Here is a 25,835-nt window from a genome sequence, read left to right as displayed (position 1 = left end):
TGGTCTTCTCAGCCTCAGAAACTGTAAGCAGTAAATTTTGTTTTCTTTATAAATCACCCAATGCAGTGTAATTTATTATAAGCACTAAACATGGACTGATACAGGTATTATCATGGGAATAATTATTTTTTAAGTGAAATGAGGTAACTTCTCTTTTGGTAATTTATCTGGGAAAATGAAAATGAATATCCCCACCTTTGGCAATATGATCCCATTTTAAGCTATTTTTTTCTGCCCCATGTATATTATACTATTGAGCAATGTGGAGTAAAACACAAAATGAGATTTGTAAAATAAAAATATTAAATAATGAGGTTAATACCTGTTATTTGAAACTTTCTCCCCAAATTATTTTTGTTGTAACTATAGAAAAAATATATCATATTTATCTGAAAATATGTGTCTAAGTCATATGTTTTTAAAATATAAAAAAAAATTAATTGTGGTAAAATACACATTATAGAATTTATCATCTTAACCAATGTTCAGTGTACACTTCAGTGGCATTAAGTACATCCGTGTTTTGCAACCATCACTACTGTTCATCTCCAGAAATTCGTTCATTCTGTAAAACTGGAAGTCTGTATTCATGAAAAAGTATCTCCCCGTTCTCGTCTGCCCCGGCAACCACCATTCTACTGTCTGTCTCTGTGATTTTGGCTATTCTTGTTCCCTCATACAAGTGGAACCACACAGTATTTTTCTATTGTGATGGGCTTATTTCACTTAGCATAATGTCATCATCCATGTCGTCACCTGTGTCCAGACTTCCTTCCTTGTTAAGGCTGAATAATATTCCATTGTATGGTCAGACCACATTTTGCTCATCCATTCATCTACGGACGGACACTGAGTTGCTTTCACTTTTTGGACATTGTAAATAATGCTGTTGTGAAATTGGGCATACAGATATTTCTTTGAGACCATGCTTTCAATTATTTCTGGCATATATCCTGAAGTGGAACTGCTGAATCAAATGATAATTCTAATTTAATTTTGGGTGGGACTGCCATACTGTTTTCCACAGTGGCTGCACCATTATACATCCCCACCCATAGGCACAGTTTCCAATTTCTTCACATTCTCACCAACATTTTCTGTTTTTTATTTTTATTTTTTTAATGTGTTTGTTTGAATAGTAGCCTTTCTAATGGATGTTAGGTGGTAACTCATCGTGGTTTTGATTTCCATTTTTCTAATGATGTTGAACATCTCTTTATGCGCTTGTTAGCCATTCACATATCTTCTTAGAAAAAATGTTAATTTAGGTCACTTATGCATTTTATAATCAGATTTTTTTGTTTCTTTTTATTTTTGTTGAGTTGTGGGAATTCTTTATATATTCTGTATATTAATGCTTTATCAGATATATGATTTTCATGTATTTCTTCCCATTCTATAGACTGCCTTTTCACTGTGTTGATTGTGTCCCTTGATGCACAAAAGTTTTTAATTGTTTTGTAGTACAGTGTTTCAATTCTGCCTGTGTCTAAGAACTGACTTTTGTCTTCATTGATTCTCTCTATTGTGTATTTTCTATGATATTACTTTGTTCTTTACTTTTGTCTTCTTTCTTGCTTCTGTTTTGATATCCTTTTCTCATTTCTATTACAGGTTTAGACTCTACTACTTCTCAGTCTTTTGGGGGTTTCTAGTGCAAGCATTTGAGGTTGTAAGTTTTATGCTTATAATTATTTTAGTTGTATCCAATAGTTGCAGATATATAGCATTGTTCTATTTTAGATATTTTCTTATTTATATTATAATAGTTTTCTTTAGATTTTTATTATGATTACTTCATTGGGCTATGTATCTTTTAGAAGTATGTTTCTAAATGTATATATATAAATATATCATAATTTTCTTGCATAATATGAGGGTACTTCAAAAAGTTCATGGAAAAATAGAATTGAAAGACAATATGAATCTTTCCCTGAACTTTTTTTTTAAGTACCTTCATACATATAACACATTTGGAATTTATGTCACTTGTCCTATTTTTATGCTTTTGATTTTTGCTACTTTTATGTTTTTTTCCTCTCCTTTGTTTTCTTATTTTTTTAATTTTTTAATTTGTCTATTTAGCCTGTATGTTGTAATCCTATTTTCAGTTGTAACTTTAGAAATTTTAACAAATCTAAACATATAAATTTTAGCATATATTCTAATGTATTAAAGTCTAACCTTTATCAATACTCTTCTGAAAATGAAAGGGTCTTAGAATCTTTTAACTTTATTTTTCCCTCTCTTAAATAATAGGTCTATTGTTATTGATGTTTTATCATTTATATAGACAATACTCTTACACTTCCAGTGTTGCCATTCATGAGAGATTTTCTTTTTCTAGAGCTAAAATTAAAGACAAAAACTGTTTTTATGTCTGTTCTAAAGCAGTATTGTTTCTACCCTTAAACAGAGATTGCAGACCATTAAGGCCACAGTTTTAAGTGTGCACAATTGAATGAGATGAGTTAGGCATCTCCTATTTTCTTTCCCTCTTGATATGTCTTGGATTTTATCTCCTTTTCCCAGAGACTTGTTAAGTCATAAAAATTGAAGCTCAAGTTCATCTGGGTTAGGCAAATGTCACCAGAGCAAAAGCTTACCTCAGTGTTTAGATTACATTTCTACATTTTAGCTTTCTCAGATTTTTGCTTCTGAAGAATTCAGATTTTCTTGCCAGTTCAACATATTTAACAGGTTTATTTTAGTCCAACATTTAATTATTTTCATGGTAGAGACAATCTACTGTCCTGCTGTAAATGGAAGCTTTGTTCATTATTTTTGTCTTTTTGTTACTGTTTCAAAGCACAGATCTAAGGAAAAGAGGGAAAAAGAAGCTACTTTTGAATAAAGAAGCCTTTTCAATTTTTCTTTTTTGAGGATGTGCAGTGCTTAGCATTATTAATGAGTAAAATCTTACACTGAAAAAATTAATTAAAAAGGAAAAATGTGACTTTGAACTCTAGGATAAATACCATCACACTATGATAATAACTTCACTAGTTTGAATGAAAATATGGTATTTCTTTCTATCCACAAACATTTTTTGAGTTCATCTATGTATAAGGCAATTTATATACAGAGGGAGATGGGAGCATAGCATACGAACAGCCCGGACTACTTCTAGATTTGACTTATAACATTATTCTCGATTTTAGGAACTGTTTAAAGATGCTTTTAGTAGGAAGCTCAGTTTATCATAGTGCATTCAATTAAAAAAAACCTAAAAATGTTATGATACATATGCTTTAGTTTTTAACGCATGGTCTTAACTATCACTCTTTGACTTTACCAATGTCATTTAGTGAGCCTAATGGGGCTTGGTTTCCAAATCTATAAAGTGCCAAAACACACTATACAAGAGAGAGAATTTAGCACTTAGTAGACACTCAAGAATTCAAAGAATCTCTGCTCCTTAGGACCATATTTTTTTCATAAAAATGACTTATTATTTGGGAAACTATACTGTCAATTTTTTTTTTTTTTTGTCTTTTTCCATGTCCGGCAACGGATCGCAACCCTCAGTGTCGCCCCCATACCAGACCGGGACCGGCAACGGGATCGCAACCCTCGGTGTTGCTCCCGCGCCTCGCTCAGCCAGTGAGCAGGAACCGGTCTGTATGTGGGATCCGAACCCTCAGGCGGGAGCGCCGCCGCGCTTCCCAAGCGGTGCACTATCCAGTGCACCACCAGGCCGGCCCATATACTGTCAATTTTAATTTTGACTGTTAGACAAAACTATACAATTTGAACAATGGTAAGGATTGAAGAGATATATTATTTTGCCTAGTATCATTTACTTAAATCTTAAGATAAATCTTATCTGTGCTAAAATAGGTGAGTTCTAGCACAAGGAATAAAAAACAAAAACAAAAAACAGAGCTACACAGACTACGGAGAAGTTAGTCATGTTGCAAACTTGATTCTTATAAATAGGTCAAGGTCAGGGCCATTTTTTTTCTAAAATCACACCTCATCCCCCACCCCAGCTTTGTCTTTGATCCAACAAAGCATTCTGTTATCTTGAAGAAGTAATATGTTTTTCACTAGGCCACTTACAAATAAATATTAAAATAATATAGTTTTGTTTTTTCTAAAACTCTTTCCTTTTTATTCTTGTCCTTATGACTCCTGAGAACCCTAATCGCACAACCAGAATGTTTCAATGTTCTCCAAAATGGTTTATTTAAATTCAGATACTTCTTTCCAGGCTCAGTGCCACTTCACGACCTTCTCTTCTTTTCCCTTAGGGCATGTTGCCCTTCTGCTCAGATGTTAAAATGACATTTTTCATTCACAAAATATTTTTATCGGACATCACTGATTTATAAACTATTCAACGGAGCAGGTATCTTAACCTGACTATGCCTTGGTTTCATCTTCTATACTAATGTGATTATAATAAATATACATGTCTTTTAGGGTTATTGTGAGTCTTCAGAGAGAAAATAGATAAAAAATTATATTTGTTTGTAGTTGTCAACGTTTTTAAAGGGTTATCATTTGAATATTGCCCAAAAAAAAAAAAAAAAAAAAAAAAAAAAATACAGCATTGCATTATTACAGGTATATGCATGCATTTGATAGGATGTTATAGAAGAAATTTCAGTAGGTAAGTCCTTGTAAAATATAATGCTGAATCATATATGAACTACTCAGAGGTATGTTTAATCTTGAGAAGTTTTATTTTATAAATTTTATTCTACAGAGTTAGGTAATTTAAAGCACAAAATCTGAAAAGAAAACACATTTGAATTTTTGAAGTCTAAATGCTTGGTATTGTAGCATAGAAAATTAAGAATTTAACTGATAGAGTAATTTATTCAAGGCCATAAAACAAGTTAGTAGTAAAATTGTATGAGTGTAGAATTCTCCTTCTGTTCTGGTTTCCATTTTATAAACTTTTAAAAATTGTTTTGTTTGATAAATAGCATTACCTTTCTATTAGGTGACTACTTGCTAACCTTTACATAAATGGATACTTGAATTAACTAACTCGTGGAAAAAATTAAATTATCCATGATTCCCTGTTGATTGTTCTTTTTTTTTTTTCTTTTTTAATTATAGAATCAGTTGCTTTTTTAAAATACCTGGTGAGAAGAGGAAATGTCTAAGTCTGTAATTAGAAGAACTGAGTCATCTTCCATTGACAGGGCAAATTACCGGCAATTTTCCAATTTGCCATATTTTCATATATATCACATGAATAATTGAATAATGAGGATGAGCCAAGCCAGGGTAGTTAATTTTAGTTGGGAGAATTCAGCGCCATCTGGACTTGGCTTTACTAACTTTTAATTGACCTAGTTTTTTCCGAAGAGTCCTAATATCTAATTTATAAAATGCTTACTCAAGCTGAAAGTACTCTAACCCTTGTTAGAGTACTTAATTGCAATTTTATTCAAAACTAACAAAATAAATAATTGATTAATGTTTGGTGTTAAAAGCTCAATTCTTTTCAGTGTCAAATTAATAATTATGTAAAAATGTAGTCTGATTTCTTACCATTTAACCTATTTTCTTACTCCCTCTTTTTTGTCTTTATTGACTATTACTTCTGTATTACCTATTTGCAGCCTTCTGATTAGAATATAATCATTTTACAAAAAGCATGGTTACCCTTAACTTCACAATCACCACACCCCCATTCAAAATATTTCTGTCCTATGGAACATTTTAGTTAAATTATCATCAGAAGAGTCATTATAACATTAACTTATGTTTATATGGATATGGAAATAATATTTCTACAAAATTTAATTTTAATTGATCTTTGGAGATCATCTTGTCATGACCTTCCTATTAAATTTGACCAAAAGCTAATTTCCATCTGCTGCTATATGGTCAAACTTGGAAAATTAAAACATGTTATCTAATTATTAGAGTTATCATTATGTCTTCTATGAGTGTTAAATAATGCATTGGCATTCCTCAATCTGTTTTTAAGGTGATATGCTAACTTATTTTAGATAATAAATTTTAAATTAATATTTCTCTCTGATTGATGCATTAAAATGCACTGATAAAAGTCTATATGGAGGTATTCAGCATCGCTAATCATCAGAGATATGGAAATCAGTACCACAATTAGCTATTACCTCACACCTGTTAGAATGGCTATTATTAAAAAGACTAGAGATAATAAGTTGGCATGGGAGTAGGATAAAAAGAACCTTTGTACAATGTTAGTGGGAAAGAAAATAGGCACAGCCGTTACAGAAAACAGTATGGAGACTCCTCAAAAACTTAAAAATAGAACTACTATACTATCCTGCAATCCCACTTCTGAGTATATAATATGTTCTTCAAAAAATGAAATTAGTATCTCAAAGAAATATCTGCAATTCCACATTCATTGCAGCACTATTTGCAATAAACAAGAAATGGAACCAACCTAAGTGTCCATAGAGCATTTAATGGATGAAGGCAGTGTGTATACACCCATAGGGATATTATTCAACCATTGAAAAGGAATCCTACCATTTGTAACAACGTGGATGAACCTGGAGGACATTATGCTACGTAAAATAGCCAGACACAGAAAGACAAATATTGAATGATCTCACTTAAATGTGGAATGTAGAAAAGTAAAATACATAGAGAGAGTAGAACGGTGGTGGTCAGGGGCTAGGGGTTGGGAGAGATGGGTAATGTTCATCAAATGATACAAAGTTTCAGTTATAACATGAACAAATTCAGAGGTTCTAATGTACAGCATGGATGGTGATAGATGTGTTAGGAAAAGATTGGAAACAAAGCAAGGATCTATGCTCGGAACGTTGCTATGCAATGCAATACTGAAAGGTTCATCCAGGGCCATAAGGCAAGAAAGGTAAACAAAATGCTACAGATAATAAATGAAGATATAGAACTGTTCCTTTGCAGATAATATGATGACATGATTGTCTACATAGTAAATTTGGAGGACTCTACAAAATACTACTAAAATAAGAGAGATCAACAAATGTCACAAAATCAAGATAAACATTCGACAATCATTATATTTCTATATGCTAGCAGTGAACATTTGAACACTGTTAAAGCACAATGCTGCCTGTAGTCATTCAAAATAAAGTAAAATATTAAGGTGTAAATCTAAAAAAAAAATGTACATGTACAGGTCTTGTATGCTGAAAGCTACAAAACATTGATGAAAGGAATCGGAGAAAAATAATGGAAATGAAAATCCAACATAGGAAAGATATCATTTCTCCCTCAAATTGATATATATGTTTTACACATTCCTATATATACGGAAAAAACCACAAAACTAGAACAACTAAACAATTTTGAATAAGAAGAACAAAGTGGGCAGGATCCGTGTGCTCAATTTCGAGACGTTATATAGCTACATTAATCAAGACTGTGTGGTGTTGATCGAACATAGACACATAGGTCAATGGAACAAATAGAAACAGACCCACAAAAATATGATTCCTGACAAAGATTAAAAACATTTCAATGGAGTAAGAATAGCCTTTCAACAATTGGTGCTGGAAAAATTGAACTTTTATAGGTAAGAAAAATAACTGTGACCTAAATATCATACTTTGTACAAAAATTAACTTGAAATAGAACACAGACTGAAATGTAAAATGTGAAACTATAAAACTTTTAGAAAAGAATGGGAAAATATGTTTGAGATCTAGGGCTAGACAAAGAGTAGTTAGATTTAGCACCAGAAGCATGATCCACACAGTGAAAAGTTGATACATCACACTAACCAAATTAAAAACTTTTTCTCTGCGAGAGATCTTGTTAAGGGGATAACAATCAAACTACAGACTGGAAGAACATATTTACACTCCAGATATTCAATAGGGGATTGCTGTGTAGAATATGTGTGTATGCTTGTGTGTATACAGTATACTTAGTTAAAAAAAATTCAAATAGAAAATGGGCAAAAGACACTAGATCATATTTCACTGAATTGGATACATATGGCAAATAAGTACATGAAAAGTTGATAAATATTATTAGACACTGGAGAAATGTAAATAAAAATCAATCACAATGATCCATCACTACAAACCTATCAGAATGGGTATTATTAATTAAATAAATTAATGATATTAATAATAATAAAATAGTGACATCACCAAATGTTGGTGAGGATAAGGATGAGGAGAAACTGGATTACTCAGGCATTGCTTCTGGGAAAGTAAATTAGAACAGTCACTCTGAAAACAGTTTTTTAAAAATAGTATTTAACCACTATATAACCTAGCAATTGCACACCTGGGCATTTATCCCAGAGAAATGAAGGCTTATAATGACACAAAACCTGTACACGGATTTTCATGGCAGCTTTATATGAAAAATCCAAAACCTGGAAACAACTTTGATGTCCTTCAGAAGGTAAATGTTAAAAGAACCTGTGGTGCATTCATACCACGGAACACTACTCAGCAATAAGAATGAACAAATCTTTGATGCCATCAACAACTTGGGTGAATCTCCAGGGAATTATTCTCAGTAGAAAGAAGTGAATGACAGTAGTTTTCATGATGTATTATCCCATTTATATAACATTGTTATATTAAAAAATTATAGAAATAAAGAATAAATTGTTGGTTGTCATGAGTTGGGTGGAAGGAAGGAAATGTAATTATGAGAGAATAACAGAAAAAAATTTTGTAGTGACATAAATGTTCTCTATTGTGACTGTATCAATGCCAATGATCCTGGTTGTGATTATTTACTACAGTTTTGTAAGATGTTACCATTGGGGGAAACTGGTTAAAGGTTACATGGATTTTCTATGTATTATATTTTAAAATTACATACTAATCTACCATTTCCTCAAAATAAAAAGTTCAATAAAATTGTTATATCAGTCAACTTAAATGTAATTAATTAAATATTTGTTTATATATTAATTAGCTAATAAATTCAACAATTATTTATTGAATGCCTGTTTTATGCTAGATGTTTACAATGACTGTATAATATAGAGGTACTTAATTCACAATTTTTTTTTTCTTTTAAAAGAAGCTTCCCCAGGACATCATGATCAAACAAGCAGTACACCATGTACTGATGAAATTGCTCACCTGTCTCTGGCTAGGTTCCCTGCTCCTTTTGTGTGCATTGACAGTATCTATTAACAGTTCTGGAATATAAGTAGTCAATAAATATCTTATTAATGAATTAACTCGTTCCAAGATAAAAAGTGTCCCATGTGCCTGGCATCAACTTTCCTAGAGAGTTATTGATCTAAAAAAGAGGAGGCAATCAGAGACCAAAGTAAGATGGATAGACTTATAAGGAAAGAGCTCGAAGAACAAAACAACCGCTGGAGCTGAAGCTGCTGCCTGCTTCAGAACAATCAATCACTCTAATGGTCTTGAGTAGCTGCATTTCCTCTCTGGGAGGGTAAGAGCCTGTGTGACTAGGGATTAATTTGGTGATAAAGAAATCAATTGAAAATTTGTATTTCCAAGTCTATGATAGTCCTCTTCCCTAAATCTTCCCACCTCAAATTTTGCATGTATAAATATAACATTTGACTTTCTTACTTGACACTTATATCGTATGGTACTTATCTACTAAAGTTGTATGAAGATATAATAAAGATAAATAAAGAAAAACCCTTTATAAATGTCAACAAGTGTTAGTTATTACTGATGTTACATTCATTATGGACATCACTATGTGGCCTAACATAGTGTCCATGAATATAAATTGTTAGCATGATTCTAACTATATGTTGACATACTTTTAATATATGTCAACATCAATCTTGTCTTTATTAGCCATTTTGTAGATACCCATTATTAATTTACTTTTTTTAGGTTTTCATTGTGCTTTGTAATAATCATGGGGCTTCAGAAGGTTAACCATTTTAAAATTGCATCTATGTCTTTAAATGATATTCTATATTTCAAAAGAAAACTCAAACTGATGGTGGTGACTTGGCAAACTGTGGAATTTTAAAACCATCAGTTTTGTATAATTGTTTTCACTTGTTTCTCTCAATACTATGTCGAGGTGGAATTTTAAAAACTACTTTTACCTTCTCCTTTCAAAATGATATAAATCCTTTCCTTTTTTCTTAAGTTTCTTTTTCTTTTCCCTACAGTGTCTCCTTTGTATTCTTCAGGTGGATCCTGCCCACACTCCATCTCTACTTCATTAAGGGAAATTATCTTATGTACTCTCCTGCTTACAATTTCACCTTTTCATTTTTTATTTTCTCTTGTTAGAAGGAGTTGCTTTCCTTAACTTTTTCAGGTTCATCAATATTTTAGGCCTATTTATCTTCTTCCTATCAACCTCAGTAATGAAACAACACGCCTCCAAAGATGTTTTTAGTGATTCTTATGTTTACCAGTATCCTATCTTCTTCTATCATCACGCGTACATCTTTTATTACACCCATTCTTCTCTTTTAACATAATGCTATGTCTCCTTAGTTTAAACATTTCGTGGTTCTGTAATGGCTCAGTCTTTTGTTCTTTTACTATTTTGTTCTCTGGATACTACTTAATTGCTCTTCCTTTAGGTATATTAATATTTTTTAATTGGATGGAACTTGTTTATTTAATTTGCACATTATTTAATTAGCTGATGTGATTAATTTTTGTTGTGATTAACTTCGCCCTCCGGGTATCTTCATTATTTCAATAGATTTTCTCACATGCAAGTGTTCTATACTACTAAGTATTCTAGTAACCTAATTTTTTAAAGCAAACTTTGAGGAGTAGACATCATATATAGTTTTTTAAGAATCAGTAGATTAAATTCATGAATTTTTATTCTATATGCCTATTTTTTATTACAGTAAAATAATCAATTATAATATCCCCTTGCAGAATTCATGCTGTTTTACTTGTGGTGGGATATTTTCCTTTGTGTTCAATGATGTTAACCTTTATTATGGATTCTAAGCTTCTCTGTGAATTTATACATAGGTCTTTATCCCTCTCTAAAATCTTTCTTATGCATTAGAGTCATATTCAGCTTAGCAGTTTTTTAGTATAACAGATTTTCCCATCAGCTTCTTAATTTCATCCTTGAGTTCTCTCAACACTGTTGGGTGATCCCATCTAAGAATCTGTTTTCTTTCTCACCACATGTGTTTCTCCCTCTGTACAGCTTTTTAACTTTTTTCAATTAATATATATATATTTATTAATTAAATATATATATTTAAATATATATATAATATTTACATAATATATATAAATATATATAAATATATATATATAATATTTATAAATATATATTATATAAATATATAAATATACATAAATATAATTAAATATATTTATTAATTAAAACAAATATATATATTTGTTTTAAATTAACATAAAATTGTATGTATTTATCCTGTACAACATGACATTTTGAAGTATGTATATTATCAGAGAAGAGGGTATGGGGAGTTTGGATACTCGACCTCGACCACATCCTCTATAAGATTCATGACTCTGCTGCATGAAAGAATTCAAGAGCTGAGTCAGAGTAGAATTCAAGAACAGGTTTCATGTGAAGAATAAGAAATACACACTTCACAGGCAAAGTGTGGCCCCAACTTCTTCTGAGACTCTACCTTTATAGTTGACTATTCCTTACATATTCATGCTATCTAATGAATATTTAACTAAGGGGGTTGTTCCCGGCTATGTAACTACTTATGTAACCTGGCCTTTTGCATGCTCTGTTTGCTTCTTTTGGAGTATGTTCAATGGCCAAATTCCAACATATACACAGAAAACACCCAGAATATGTTTGGTGTTCTCTGGCGCCTCCACTGGAAGGCCATTCAAGGATGAACTTCTTTTACTGAGCGTGCTTGGCCACTGCAATTACATAAATCTACCTCCTGTGGTCTCAATCTGCCTGTTGGTGCTAGAAATAGGTGCAACATGCAACAGTAACTCAGGGCCCAGAGGAGGAGCCTGAGACCCTGGGGAGAGGTTTGAGACTCAGGGCAGTGGCCCGAAACCCAATCCCAGAGAAACTGAGCACCTGCTATCTCATATATACATTTGAATTGGCTAAATCTAGCTAAGTAATACATGCATTACCACACATAGTTATTTTTGCGGTGAGAACATTTAACATCCACTCTTTTGGCATCTTTAAGAATACAATATATTGTCATTAACTGTAGTCACCATGCTGTACAATAGATCTCTTGAACTTATGTCTTCTATCTAACTGTAATTTCGCATCCTTTGGTCAGCATTCCTTCCCCCACCCCCACCCTCAACTGCCCCAGCCTCTGGGAACCACCATTCTACTTTCTAGTTGTATGAGTTCAACTTTTGCAGTATTTATTTTCTGTCTCTGGCTATTTCACTTAACATAATGTCCTCCATGTTCATTCACATTGTCACAAATAACAGAACTTTTTCTTTTTTTTTATGGCTGAGTAGTATCCCATCGTGTATATATAGCACATTTTCTTTATCCCTTGACCCGTTGATGGACACTTACATTTATTTTCCATCTTGGCTACTGTGGATAATACTGCAATAACCATGGGAGTGTGGATATCTTTTCAACATGCTGATTTCATTTCCTTTGGATATATGCCCAGTACTGGGATTGTAGTATGATGTGGTAGTTCTGTTTTTAACTTTTTGAGTGAGGGATCATCTTAACTGTTTTCCACAATGGCTGTACTAATTTACAATCCCAAGAAAATTGTGCAAGGATTCTTTTCTCTACATACTCACCAACATTTATTATCTTTTGTCTTTTTGATAATAGCCACTCTAACAGAAGTGAGGCGATATCTTACAGTGGTTTTAATATGCATTTCCCTGATGATTAGTGATGTTGAGCATTTTTTTATATACCTGTTGGCCATTACTAATGTCTTCTTTTGAGAAATATCTATTCCAGTCCTTTGCCAAATTTTTAATCATGTTACTTTTTTCTTGCTATTGAGTTGTTTGAATTCCTTATATATTTTAGATATTAACCCCTTACTAGATAGTTTGCAAATATTTATTTCCATTCTGTAGGTTGTCTTTTCACTCTGTTAATTGTTTCTTTTACTGTGCAAAAGTGTTTTCATTTGATGTAATACCATTTGTTTGTTTTTGCTTTTGTTGCTTGTGCTATTATTTTCTGCGCCCTGAGCCTGGATTTTGGACTATAGTATATCACCCATAAAAGTAATTGAACATAAACCGCTTTAACCATTCAGTTCCTATAATATCTCTTCCAAGAAATGTGAATCAGTCTCAAAGGTCCTTTGATTCCTTCCACCAAGTAGAGATTTACATTCTCTGTTTCCTGGGTAACTTTATAGTCAGGACTATAAAGGATTAATTTGTAATAGGATTTTAGCATCTGATTGATTTATGTTAACGTGTCTTCCATTCCTTCCCATTCGTCCTCTCAACCTTGTGTATGTGTGTGTCTCTCTCTCCTCTCTTGGACTGTCTCTCTCTTTTCTGTCTCTTTCCCTCTCTCTCCTCATCCACCCCTAATGCTTCCCCCCTCCCCAACACACACTCACAGATGTCATGAATTACCATTGAATTCTACCTTTTATTCAAAATTGTGGTTAATCTGTAAAGAAGTTGAAGGCATTTGTGTGTGTGTGTGTGTGTGTGTGTGTGTGTCAAATCCTCTGGATTTAAATTCCTGCTAGGTATATAGCCTTATAGAAATTATTTCTACTAAAGTTATCTCATTTATCAAAAGGAGATAAAAGAGCACATACCTCACAGTGCATTAGTTTAAACCTCAAAAGTTAATCACTTTTAATACAAGTCTAATTATACTATCATTTCAAAATTTACCTCGAGGTAAAAGTTATTTACCGAACACAATGTTTAATTATCATTAATCTGAAAATTTTGCTTTATGCCTATCAAACTTAGTGACTGCTAATGGGTAAAAAAATTTTTAAATTACTCAGGAGAAAACTAGTCAAATACATTGATTTCTCCCCTAGAGAGATGAAAACTGAATTTGTATACCAGTGCTCTTTCCCTGCCCTATGGCTGATGCAGATATGAGGCCCTAAATATCCTCTTATAACTGAAATGGCAGGTCTGTTCTCCGCAGAGTGCATTCACTAATGGAGCCTGGGAGTACTAGTGCATTCCAGTGCACTGACAGGCCGTGATAGCATTTTTCTCAGCATTCAAATATACGCTTTGGAGACTAATGGGTGTAGATTGTTATGTAGTGATTAGTGATTCTCAGATTAAAGCAAATAGTTTAGCTCCTAATTTCCCCCAGTCACTTGAAAACTCAAGGAGGAAAATTGAGAAATTTCATTTCTCCACTGAGCTTGGTTTTCGGTGAACTTGAGCCAGGGTGTATGCTAACAAGTTGGAAACCCCATTCCTTTTCTTACTGAAGTGGTTCTTTATTTTTAGCTCACGTCAGAACACTTACTCATTTGCTGATTCAGCATGTATTTTATAATTGACAACTATTCTCACACATCTGAGTCCTAAAAGGTAGAAATAATCCATGTCTCTGTGATGCTGAAATAATCCAAGTCTCTGTGATGCCTACTGTGTAATGGCAGAGGCACGTGTAAATCAGATAATCACACAAATAATTACAGTAAGCGCTTGGAAGGAAAAGAGCACTCTACTATGACAATACATAACAAAAAGACCTGATTTAGTTGAAGACAGGGCTGGCGGGGCAGAAAAGACAGCGTTTCCCATGTGCTACTGATGTCTTTTAAGTCTGTATAAAGTGGGTGATATTTAACTAAATTATTTTATATAAATCCTAAAAATAGAAGATGGGAAGACTAAGATTGCGTTAGATAATATATTAATTTGTAATCCATAGAAGATGATAATATCCAGAGAAAGGTAACATTACCAGTTTATATTTCACAAACTGTGTGTAAAATGGTATTCTAACAACTTAGTTCTCTTTCAAGCTGAAAGGTTATAATTTAGGGAATGAATAACTTATACCTTATAAAATTAAGTTTATGCATTTTTTCTGAAAAATTATTTTGTCATAATATACCGTATCTAGCCTCCCTATCACATGTAGATATGAAAGACATAAAATTAAGAACAAGTTGAAATAATTTATTTGTATCTTAAATTCTACGTATGACCTGCTACCACACATTTTTATTTGCTTCAGCTGTGTGGGAAAAAAAAAAAAAAGTCACACTTGTATAACTTTTTAAAAGGCATTTTCTTTAAGACATTTTAAATCTTATTTAAGAAAAAGTGTACATTTTACTAAATTGAGTTAGCATTCAAAACTAATTTTGATTATGGAAATTTTTCATAGAAATATTGACAAAAAATCTGTATTCATTGTTTCTGAAAATTGAATTACTCTAAATTTTTTTCATACTGCCGTTTTGCTCATGTTACTTGAAATGATGCAGTATATTTCTTTGTAACTTATTGTAAGCTCAAATATTTAATTGGTTAGCTACCTTGACGTAATTCATGGTTTATGAAAGTTTGATCCAGTGTTTGAGATAGAGGTTGTACCATCATAAAGAAATCTTAATGAGAGTGTGGTTTAAAAGTTTGAAGAAATTATCAAAAACAAATTAATTCTTTGTTAGCAGATGCATATTCTTTTGGCATTTACTTTTCCTTATAAGCATTTAACTTATTACTCTATCTATGTCTGGATCAACTAGAGTGATTCACAAATACTTTGAGTGGTTTTATTTATAAATTATTTTGTTAATTTTTATGTATTAATTCTGCTAGTGCTTGTTATCTTAGTAAACAATATTTATATTTATTTTAAAAATTGACATATTGGGACAAAAATCTGTGACATCACAAGGGTACACATACCAAAATTTACTAAGACGTATACAGTGTTTAATGTATCATTTTAGTTAAGTTTTATGAATTTTCCTTCAAAAACTCTACAGAGTCGCTATTATTACACCTATGCTTATAGATGAAGTGTGCAAACTTCAAATTTTAAACCCTTTGAAATTTGTGAATTGAGTTACAGAGGATGAAATATGAAACTTCAGCTGTCTGACTCTTAAATTCATTTCCTTTTGAAAAATCTAATATTGCCTATCTAAAATATTTAAATTTATACATAAAGTGCAAATATTTTCCATTTATTAACAAAGATAAATAATTAGTTCTGTAATTATAGATGTAAAAAAAGAGACAATCATATTTGTTTATCGCCATTCTCAAAGAGGGCAGAGTAGATATTTAAGTTAATTTTAGCTCAGTTATTTTAGCTGTCTGTATTGACCAATAATTACCAAATCTGTACAATTATATGAATATGATCAAGGAATAATTGTTATAAGTTGGTATAATACTTGTAACAGATGTTTAACTACATATCTAAAATTTAGAAAGATAAGCCCAAGCAAAATTGTTTTCTTCAACTTAAAAAGTCATTAGTTGACAGCATGTATGTACATTTTTTACACAAAACTTTTGCTAACATCTGTTTAAAGGAGCAGTTTAATTTAATCATGGCTGATCAATTTTGATATTATCATGTATGAGTATATTTGCATCAATGCAAATATACATGTGATACCATTATATCGGTATAAAATGTGATACTCTTACATTCCTATGAAATAAATGAGCTCTGGGATTAATGTCAGTGACTGTGTTAATTGAATTCTGTGCGATTTCCCTTAAAGTTTGAATAAAACCTTATCTGCTAAACTACTGAAAATGATTAAAAACTATGAAACATAAAAATTAAACTACTTTCAGTCATTTCATAGCTCTAAGATTTTAACATATCTTAAGAACTAGTAATGTACATTTTTAGTCACAAATCAGATGATCCTTTAAACAATTCTCAATAACCCCAAGAGGTTGTAGCTACCGTGAATTATTGCTGTTTTACTGAGATGGGCAAATGTTTTGTTGCAATCATGCTAATAGTTTTCTCTAGGCTACTCTGAGTTTGGTAGCTCATTCATAATACAGCAGCTACTAATCAGTGCTTCTCAGAAATCCTGCATGTAAACATTTTACTTAAGTCATATTTGTGACTGTTCTTTTCTTCCAGTATTTGATTTGCATAGATTCATTCTACTAAATTCCTAGCCTTATCCAAAACTGCCTCCCAAGCTTTAAAAAACAAACAAAAAAACCCAACAAAAAACCCCCCATTTTTAAAATAAAAAAAAAAAAAAAAAAAACACTTGGGTGTATCGAGGGGCAAGAGGGTGAAAGACAGTGGAAGAATCTATACCCTGCCAACTGATTAGGATTTAGTCGCTTTAAAACTCTGGCTTGAGAACTAGAGTGATCCAGACCATTAGGAACATTCCCTTTTATTAGCTAAATGGAAAAGAACGTCTTTTATGACGTGTGGAAGCTATATGGCAAGAGTGTTAAAAAAGCCATTTTATATATAACAACTGCACATATTAAAATCATGGGGAACTAGTATTGATTATTAGAGGCATTTCTTAACATCAGTATGATTTTACAGATGTAATTAGAAGGTTATTGCTACTCAAGACTGGCAAGTCAATTTATATTTCTCATGTTGAATTTGCTCTCAGTAGATTAGTGTTTGGTTAATATATTTGTTTCAATATTCTGTTGTGTCTGCAAATTTTAATGAATATTGATAGAATTAAAATTATAAGCCAACAAATGTAGTGATGTGAAAAGGAATGTAATAATAATAGCCTTTAGAACTTTAGCCAAACAATTTCACTTCATATAAATTAGCAGTTGAAGATAAATCTTTTCAGCAAATGTATCATCTAGTTTTTGTCAATAATTTTATGCTCCTTTTCCTTTGGTACTTAGTCCAAACTTTCTAATATTGACAGTGGCAGATACTGTATTTTTGTGGAACCCACATGTGCACTTTGAAAGAAATCATGATAGTAAATATACAAGTACAGTTAGAAGTATGCATTCACATAAAATTCAAATGCTAATAAGAAACGTTGATGGCAGTGTAGAAATTATGTAATCACTATTTAAATGAAATTTGATGATGTCATCATGTTTCCCAATCTTTTTTATGAGATAGGTAGAGATGAAATAATAATAAATATTGTAGAAAAGTAAACATTATGCAGACACACATAAAAATACATGCTTGCAAATCAGAATTTTTAGCAGACATACAACACTAATAAACAAATAGAGGCTATTTAGAGCCAAAAAATCTATTCAAAGTAATGTTTTAGCTAAACTAGTTATAGCCCATTTGTATGTTCTACAAAATGGTAGTGCCTCGAAAAGGGCTTAGTTATATTATACTCTAATGATTGTGTGTATTTCATTTAAAGACTTCCAAAAGGTGTGATGGGAAGATGTTTATGTTTCTGAAGGCTGCAAGTAGAACATAGCACTTAGATACAACAATGTTCTTATTTAATATAAATATAAAGCATCTGGATGGAACTCTAAGATGCCTTTAGGTAAAATGTTCTCATTATGATAATCATACCCATCAGCATGTTTTCAATTCAGCATGCCATTACTTTGTTTTTCCAAAATGTAATGAATGCATGGTCTAGTTGTAACGGAGGTGAATCTTATTTTCAAGAAGAGAAACAACAACAACAACGACAACAACAAAGAAAACAAAACAAACAAACAAAAAAACACCTACCCGTAAATTTCCAATTTATGTACAACCATGGGATCCTTATTGCGTTCCAAGTTTCCCCAAAGTCAAAATACTCTACATTGGTCATGACACACTAGATTATATCGCTAGAAAAAATGCAAACAGACTAAATAATCACCCTGATCTTGTTGACTTTACATAACAATATTTATTTTTAGTTCATGTACTTATTCAGCATATGGTAAGTTTCAAGGATAGATACTGGGGGCAGGGATTCTAATCACTGTTGTTAATCAGTGTCCCAGGCTGATCAACTAGGCTAACTGTACATGCTCACACTTCATTGGTCAAAGTAAGCCACGTGGCCACAGTGACTTTAAAGGACACCAGTATATGCAATCTTATCTTTCGCCCAGGAACAAGAGACACTGACTTCGTTGGTATTTGTGTTCATACCCAATGTCTACTGCTTATAGTGTGGTACTTTACTATCCAAAGATGATTTGCTTGATTTAAAGTGCTCTTATTACCACTTCTCAGGATTATTTTTGTTACTTTTATCTGGATTTTCAGCAAAAGTGCAAAGAGATTATAACAGGCATAATGTATCATTACAATACAAACTAAATATGGTCAAATGAGAGTCTTCTTAAATCTTAACCCTGCATTTATGTTTTCTACACAAACTAAACTTGTTGAACATATGCAATAAAAAGTGTAATATTATACTTCATTTTTAAATGAAAATATGGGATATAACTAGGCAAAGAATTTTGGATAAAGCTCTTGAAATTAAGGAAATAAGTTCCTGTGGTTAGTAACAATATTGGGCTTACTTAGTTACCTAGTTTTAGTTTGGTGATACCCTCAAAGAGTTTGTTTTTTCCTTTTGACTGTAGCATGACAAGAGAATAAATTAATCAGACAGGGTGGCAAAGTGTTTTGACCATCTGAAATGTTAGTCGGTGAACTGAGACTGTAGATGTACTTGAGTTTAACCTACAGATCATAAAAATTTCCCTGGAAGGTTGTCCACAGACGTAGCCTCTTTGTAACCTTACGAGGTTTGTGCATCTAAGAGAAAACATATCCAGTGAGTTAGATTAGGGACACTTACATTTAAGAATAGTGATAAATTGGGTAGATGGATTGTGCTAAATAAGCTACTTCATACTTGTATTTTTGCACAGAAAATATTTTAAAGCCTTTGAATTACAGTTTAGTTATTCACATTTTATATCATTATAATCTTTGAGTCTTTGAGGTCAGAGGATTTATCATATTCATTTATATTGCTAGTAATACAGATGATAATAATATTAGACATTAAACAGTAGACGATACTTTTTTTAGTAAAGCACATTCTGCGAACAATGTTATAAACAGTGTTATAAACTAATTTCAGAAAATGACATAAATTTGTTCTTGTTTTTTCGTATTGTATCTGTTCTTTGTCAAATTTAAGAGGAACAAAGAAAAGTCATAAATTCTGAGTTCAGGTCAGAATAGATTATGGATTTGGATTTGAATATTAAGTAATTGTAAAAAAAAAAGATAAGGAAAAAGAATTTCACTCCTGTAACATGTATTTAACCTCAGTCATCTATCAAGAAACACTCAGCATTTTGGAAAAGGTTTGTACAGGATGCAAAACATCATCATTGAGACAATCATCTTAATCTTTTTAAAGTCCAGTGAAGTCACTGAGCAGCTCACATCTAAATCTATAAATATGTTAACAAATTTAGCACTTTAAACCATTGAAAAAGATATGCCACAACTTTAGGGTCAAGTTATGTTATTCTCCCTTGATAAATTTATAAAGTTTTTTAGGAGAATTTTTTTTTTTTTTTTAAAGTAAATGTTTGAGGGTAAGCCTATAAATTCTGGAATTAATGAGCAACTATTAATTAGACAATGGTTAATAAATAATTTTTTAGAAGTGTTATGTTACTATATATTTTGAGATCTATCACTTTAGATCTAGGATCTAAATATTTTATTTCAAATGGTCTCCTTTTCAATATTGGAATATATGTTTATATAATATATATGTTTATATTCTATATCATATGTTTATATTCAATATTTATGTAAATTTTTTATAGAAGGGAATGACATAAACAATTATTGATATCAAGGCAGGTTTGGAAAGATAACATTATAATAAAGCCATTATATAATAAAGACGTTATAGTAAATCCAGTCTCTAGAAGCCCTACATTTATTGAAAAGACAGCACTTTAAATAGATTTTAAACATAATATAGCATATTGTCTAGATCGTTGTTTTCTTAAAGTATGGTTCCCAGAACAACATTAACGTGTTTGTTTAAAATGTAAATTTTAGTTCTCATCCTAGACCTAATGAATCAGAAATGCTGGAGTAGTTTTCAGGTGATTTCTGTAGGTGCTGAAGTGTGGTAACCACTGGTAAAACAAAGTTAGTGAAAACTGTTTATAAATGAGCCAGTTCATAGAGGAGATAGCAAGATTTTCTCAATGAAGGAAGCACTAAGTTAATTTATATTCAGGCCAAAGTCATCACTGGATTCCTTAGTAAATCTGCTCTTGTTCTGATCTTATAATTAGTTACCAAAAGGCTGGATTGTTTGACTGCCAAATGTGTGCCGCATGTACAAAATATTCATGGTCATAGACTGTGACTCATGCCTCTTTGTCTTGATGGTATTTGCATTGCTCCTCATTTTTCTGGGTAAATTTTTTTCCTAAATCTAACAACTTTTTTGTTCCCTTCAGGCATTGCTTAAATCTTGCTTCTCCAGAATTGCCCTGTCTGTTCATTTAGTATAAAATAGGATTACACGGCCCATAGTTCTGTCGCACCTCACAGCAGGCTGTGGGTGTAGCTCTCGGTACTTATCATAATCAGAAAATTTTTTAAAAATTTAATTTTGTTTCTTTGTTTCGTTTGTTTTTAAAACTTTCTCTAGAAGGTGATCTCCATTTGAGGATAGACAGTATGGGCTTTAGACGGAGTCCTTAACATGCACTATGCCTGGCTCACGGCAAGCATTTTTTTGGGAAAAATCTAAGTAAATATGGCACATATGTTTAAAATATTTAATCAAGATTTTATTTGTTAAGTAATAACTGAGTTAATAATACACCTGGAAGTACTAAGCCCAGTAAAGGGAGTTCTTCCCTATTGAAGATATTTGAGATTTTTACTGGACCACTCCTCAGAAAAAATCTGAACAGTTGACATCAAGTGACCAGTCAGTTCACCATGGTTCTTTTCTAAAGCATTATTATGTCGATCTTAATATGATATAAATGTATAAATCCTTTTTAAAAAATGTATATGTATTTTATAACTACATCTGTCATTTCTCTATTTTGGCCAAATCAATCTGTACAGTTATTTTGGATCTTAAGAAATTGTTAATCAAGTAGAATTTGGGTTTCAAAATATGTTGTAAACAAAACAAAACAAACAACCAGTTTCTATTTTGATCACGTTTTTAAAATTCTCCTGCAACTCCGTAGTATCCCTGAGGTTTTATAAGTTCTCACTCTGAAGTGAATAGCGAGAGGAATCATTAAAGTGATGAAAATGAACTCATTCGTTTTTTTAAGTTTTCCTTAGAAAATGATAAAATATTACCTTATTTTTTTTTTTTTTTTTTTTTTTTTTTTTTTTTTTTTTTTTTTTTTTTTTTTTTTTTTTAGTGACTCTGCATTTATATTCTATGCATAATGAAATCTTTTTTATAGATACATCTTTCCTTGGGAAAAAAATATCAGTGGAAACTGTTAACTTTAAGTGGCTTATTTTTCCTCTACGTGACTTGGTTTTAGACTATTCACTCCAGTTAAATAAATGAGAAATATTGCTTCTCCTACTCATAGCATATGACATATTATTGCAAGCAAGAGTTATTGTATTGTAGTGACCCCAGATAAACTATCAAGTGAACTTTACAAATGAAAACATTCAGATAGATTATGCATTTATGAATAAAAATAAATTTGCTTTTCAGGGAGTTTGGCCGCTGGAAAGTAAATAACCTTGCAGTTGAGAGAAGAAATTTCCTTGGCTCCCCTCTGCCTCTTGCCCCTGAATTCTTCCGCAACATAAGACTTTTGGGACGTCGACCTACCCTTCAGCAAATCACAGAAAACCTTATCAAGAAATATGGGACCCATTTCTTGCTATCTGCTACTCTGGGAGGTACGACCCTTTGAAAATATTTGTTCCTGTATATGCTTGTACATAAAACTGTATAAATCACAGAAAAGTGTGGACTAATAGTGTGGATTAATAGATGCATATAGCTGCAGTTTGAATAATTATAGAATGTATTCATTCATTTATCCAATATATTTATTGAGTGATTATCAGACGTCTTTTAAAGTGTTCACAGTCATGAAGTAGATGAATATCACTTAGTCTCTCCCTGAAATCTATTTACAGTCTAATAACATACAATAAATATAGGCATAGTTGTTACATTCTATAATACAAGGTGATGTGGCAAAATTTGTTTAAAAATATGAGTAATAAAGCAAGAAATAAAAAAAAACCTTTAAAAATAAAGTAATAAGCAAAACATGACATTTTCCTAAGTTTTAAAAATATTCCAGAATTGTATATATTTAATTTTGTGTATGAATCAAATACTATTCCACTATTCCTTTTAGAAATAGATGATACTTTTTCCTATAATGAAGAACATTGAATAAAATTGGATAGGAAAGCCATGGAAACAGTGAGCACCTGCTTCCTTGTCTGTTTCTCAGTAAGTTTGCTAAAGACAAGCAGGCTGATTCACACCAATGGTCCAATGTCATGAAAGACCATTTGCTCTTGATTTCTCAGCCTTAGAGAGAGCGTCTTTTCGTTTCTTTCCTTGACAGTTCAGTCTGTCAGCAATTCATGTCAGGATATATCCCATATCAAACTCTTTTCTCACCTCCTCTCTGGCATTCCTAGACCAAATCACCATCAGTTTTCTTCTACAACACTCCTATGGTCCATCCTCCACACAGATCTTTTTAAAACTTGCATCCGGCCATATTCCCAGTTTTAATTGAAACCTAGAACTGGCCACTTAAAATCTAAACTTCTTGCTCTGTTTGTAAGGCTTTGTATTATTGATCTGATGCTGGCTTTTATTTCAGACTTCTTCCCATCTCTGTACTCCTCATCCTCTAATTTTCAGTCACAATGACTTTCAGATTTTTGTACGCCAATGCTGCTTTCTCAAAGTGGCCTTTCCTGACCATCCTATCCGTGGTAGTTTCCGGTGAACCCCATTATTCTTTACTGCTTCATAATCTTACTTCACATTCTTCGTAGTATTTATTAAGTTAAATTATTTTATTTACCTGCCTACTGGTTTATGATGTCATTACTACACATTTTCTTGAAAATAAGGACCTTGAATGTATTTGTCACCATATTACCACCATGGCTATAATAGTACTTGGCATATTAATTCTCATTAATTATTTGTTAAATAAGTGAAACTATATTTTGCTAAGAGACTAAGATTGCCCAGTTCACTAGATGAATGTAAAAGTTTATAATATATACAGAGGATAATTGAGATATAATTCAGGGAGAATACTGAATGAAAGAATCTCTGATTTGGCAAATCCAGAGAGCCAAAATGGATCAGTTTCACAAGTAAAGCTTCAGAATTAGAGAAACTCAGGATCCAAGCAAGAGCAGATGAACAAGGCATGGACATGCTGAAAAGCAGGAGGTACCTGTGCATATTTAGGAATCATAAGTCTTCCATGTAATTTTAAGGAATTAAAGGTGCAAGGTGTAGGTGGTTCAGGCAGAAAGAAAAGGCTAGCTGTGTATATATATATTTTTTTCTATTACTGTCTTCCACAAATGAATAATAATAAAATAATAAGATTACGACATCAGACAAACCTGGTGTTCAATCCTGGTCATCTTTCTTTTACCAACTCTGAGACTTTAAGAACTGTTAAGTAACAGTTTTTAATTTTAAAATCTTCTTTGTATTTTAGATTCTTTCTCTAAAAAAGGGAGAGTAATACCTGTATGACAGAGACATGGAAAAATTAGTGTATATGTAGTAAAATGTCTTTAGCACAGTGGCATAATTTAAACATGGGATGCATTTAAGTTGTTTTTATTATACTAGTGTAGATAGACAAAAATATTATAAAATTTCCCAGTAATTATGAAAACTGGTTCCTTGAAAGCTTTGTCTATTTGGCTTCGTAATGTCAATTATTATTAATGCATTAAAATCGGAATACTAAAAATTAGATTATTCCTATAACTTATGCTGTAAAAATGTCTGGCGATTTTAAAATATATCTTAGACTTGATTATCATTACATCAACAATGTGAAACACCTAGATGAATTTCAGAATATAAAATATATTTGCCAGATAAGAAAGGAAGGAAAAAACAGAGGAGAGACAGCAGACAGGAGATCACAAACTACCAATGGTTCCCATGGACATTTTTTCTCCTTATTACCAAAATTATAGAAATTTTCTGATTTAATTATTTCATTGTTTTGGTATATGGATGCCACATTTTGGCTTTAAGATTATTTTTGTTTTGTATGTTTTTTAAACCACATTTCAAAATTCTGTGGGATTAAATCACTTCCTTGGATTGACTATTCCAATGATGGGAATATGCTTTTTCCTTAAGGGGAGGTGAAATTAAGACCCTCCCTTACCTCTAATCTCTCTTATTCTTTGGATTTAGTGTTCATGGTATTTCTATTGGAATCATTTTTCTTCTCTAAATGTTACTTAATTTTCCTTTAGGAATCTCTGTTATATGATGCGGATAATTTAGTTAAAATTTATGAAATTATTTAAGTAGCTTAAGAATATAAACTATCTACAATTAAAATGTGTACCTGGAATGATTTTAGGCAATTTTTAAATTATTACTATTGTAATTACACTAAAATGTTTTTGTTGCTGTAAGTATATCATTTCAGCTTCATATGTTTTACCTGACTGAACTTAAAAATGTATTACTCCTCTTTTTAAAGAATTGATATTTGGCTATTTAACATGAAGTAATTCCCTCTTTCTCTCTCCTTCTAATTGACTAAGACCAAGGAAAAACTATAATACTAGCACATTGCAGGTGTCATGTGTACAAACAAACCTTTTAAACAAAAAGCCAGTTATTTTATAACCGATGCTTCTTATCAACCTAATTCTTCAACAAAATTTAAATATTTTTCAAAACAAGTTGAGTGTAAAATGTCACTGTCAGTATTAATGTGATAAAAGGAAATCAATGAAAAATGGCTTTTTCCTCCCCTGGGAGTTATTTAGTACATCATATTATT

At 31.7% G+C, this 25,835-nt stretch overlaps 1 protein-coding gene across 3 annotated transcripts in view; it reads left to right on the top strand.

The window, feature by feature from the left end:
• Window positions 1-25,835, top strand: part of BRINP3 (bone morphogenetic protein/retinoic acid inducible neural-specific 3) — a 396,539-nt gene that overhangs the window by 164,811 nt on the left and 205,893 nt on the right. For all 3 annotated transcript variants that reach the window (XM_008572252.1, XM_008572253.1, XM_008572254.1), the window contains exon 3: window positions 22,511-22,701. In XM_008572252.1, the coding sequence (XP_008570474.1) occupies window positions 22,511-22,701 (191 nt within the window). The remainder of the gene's footprint in view (window positions 1-22,510; window positions 22,702-25,835) is intronic.

The sequence above is a fragment of the Galeopterus variegatus genome, unplaced genomic scaffold (genome assembly GCF_000696425.1).
Source record: "Galeopterus variegatus unplaced genomic scaffold, G_variegatus-3.0.2 Scaffold768, whole genome shotgun sequence".
Taxonomy (NCBI): domain Eukaryota; kingdom Metazoa; phylum Chordata; class Mammalia; order Dermoptera; family Cynocephalidae; genus Galeopterus; species Galeopterus variegatus.
This window is presented reverse-complemented; position numbering and strand designations above follow the sequence as displayed.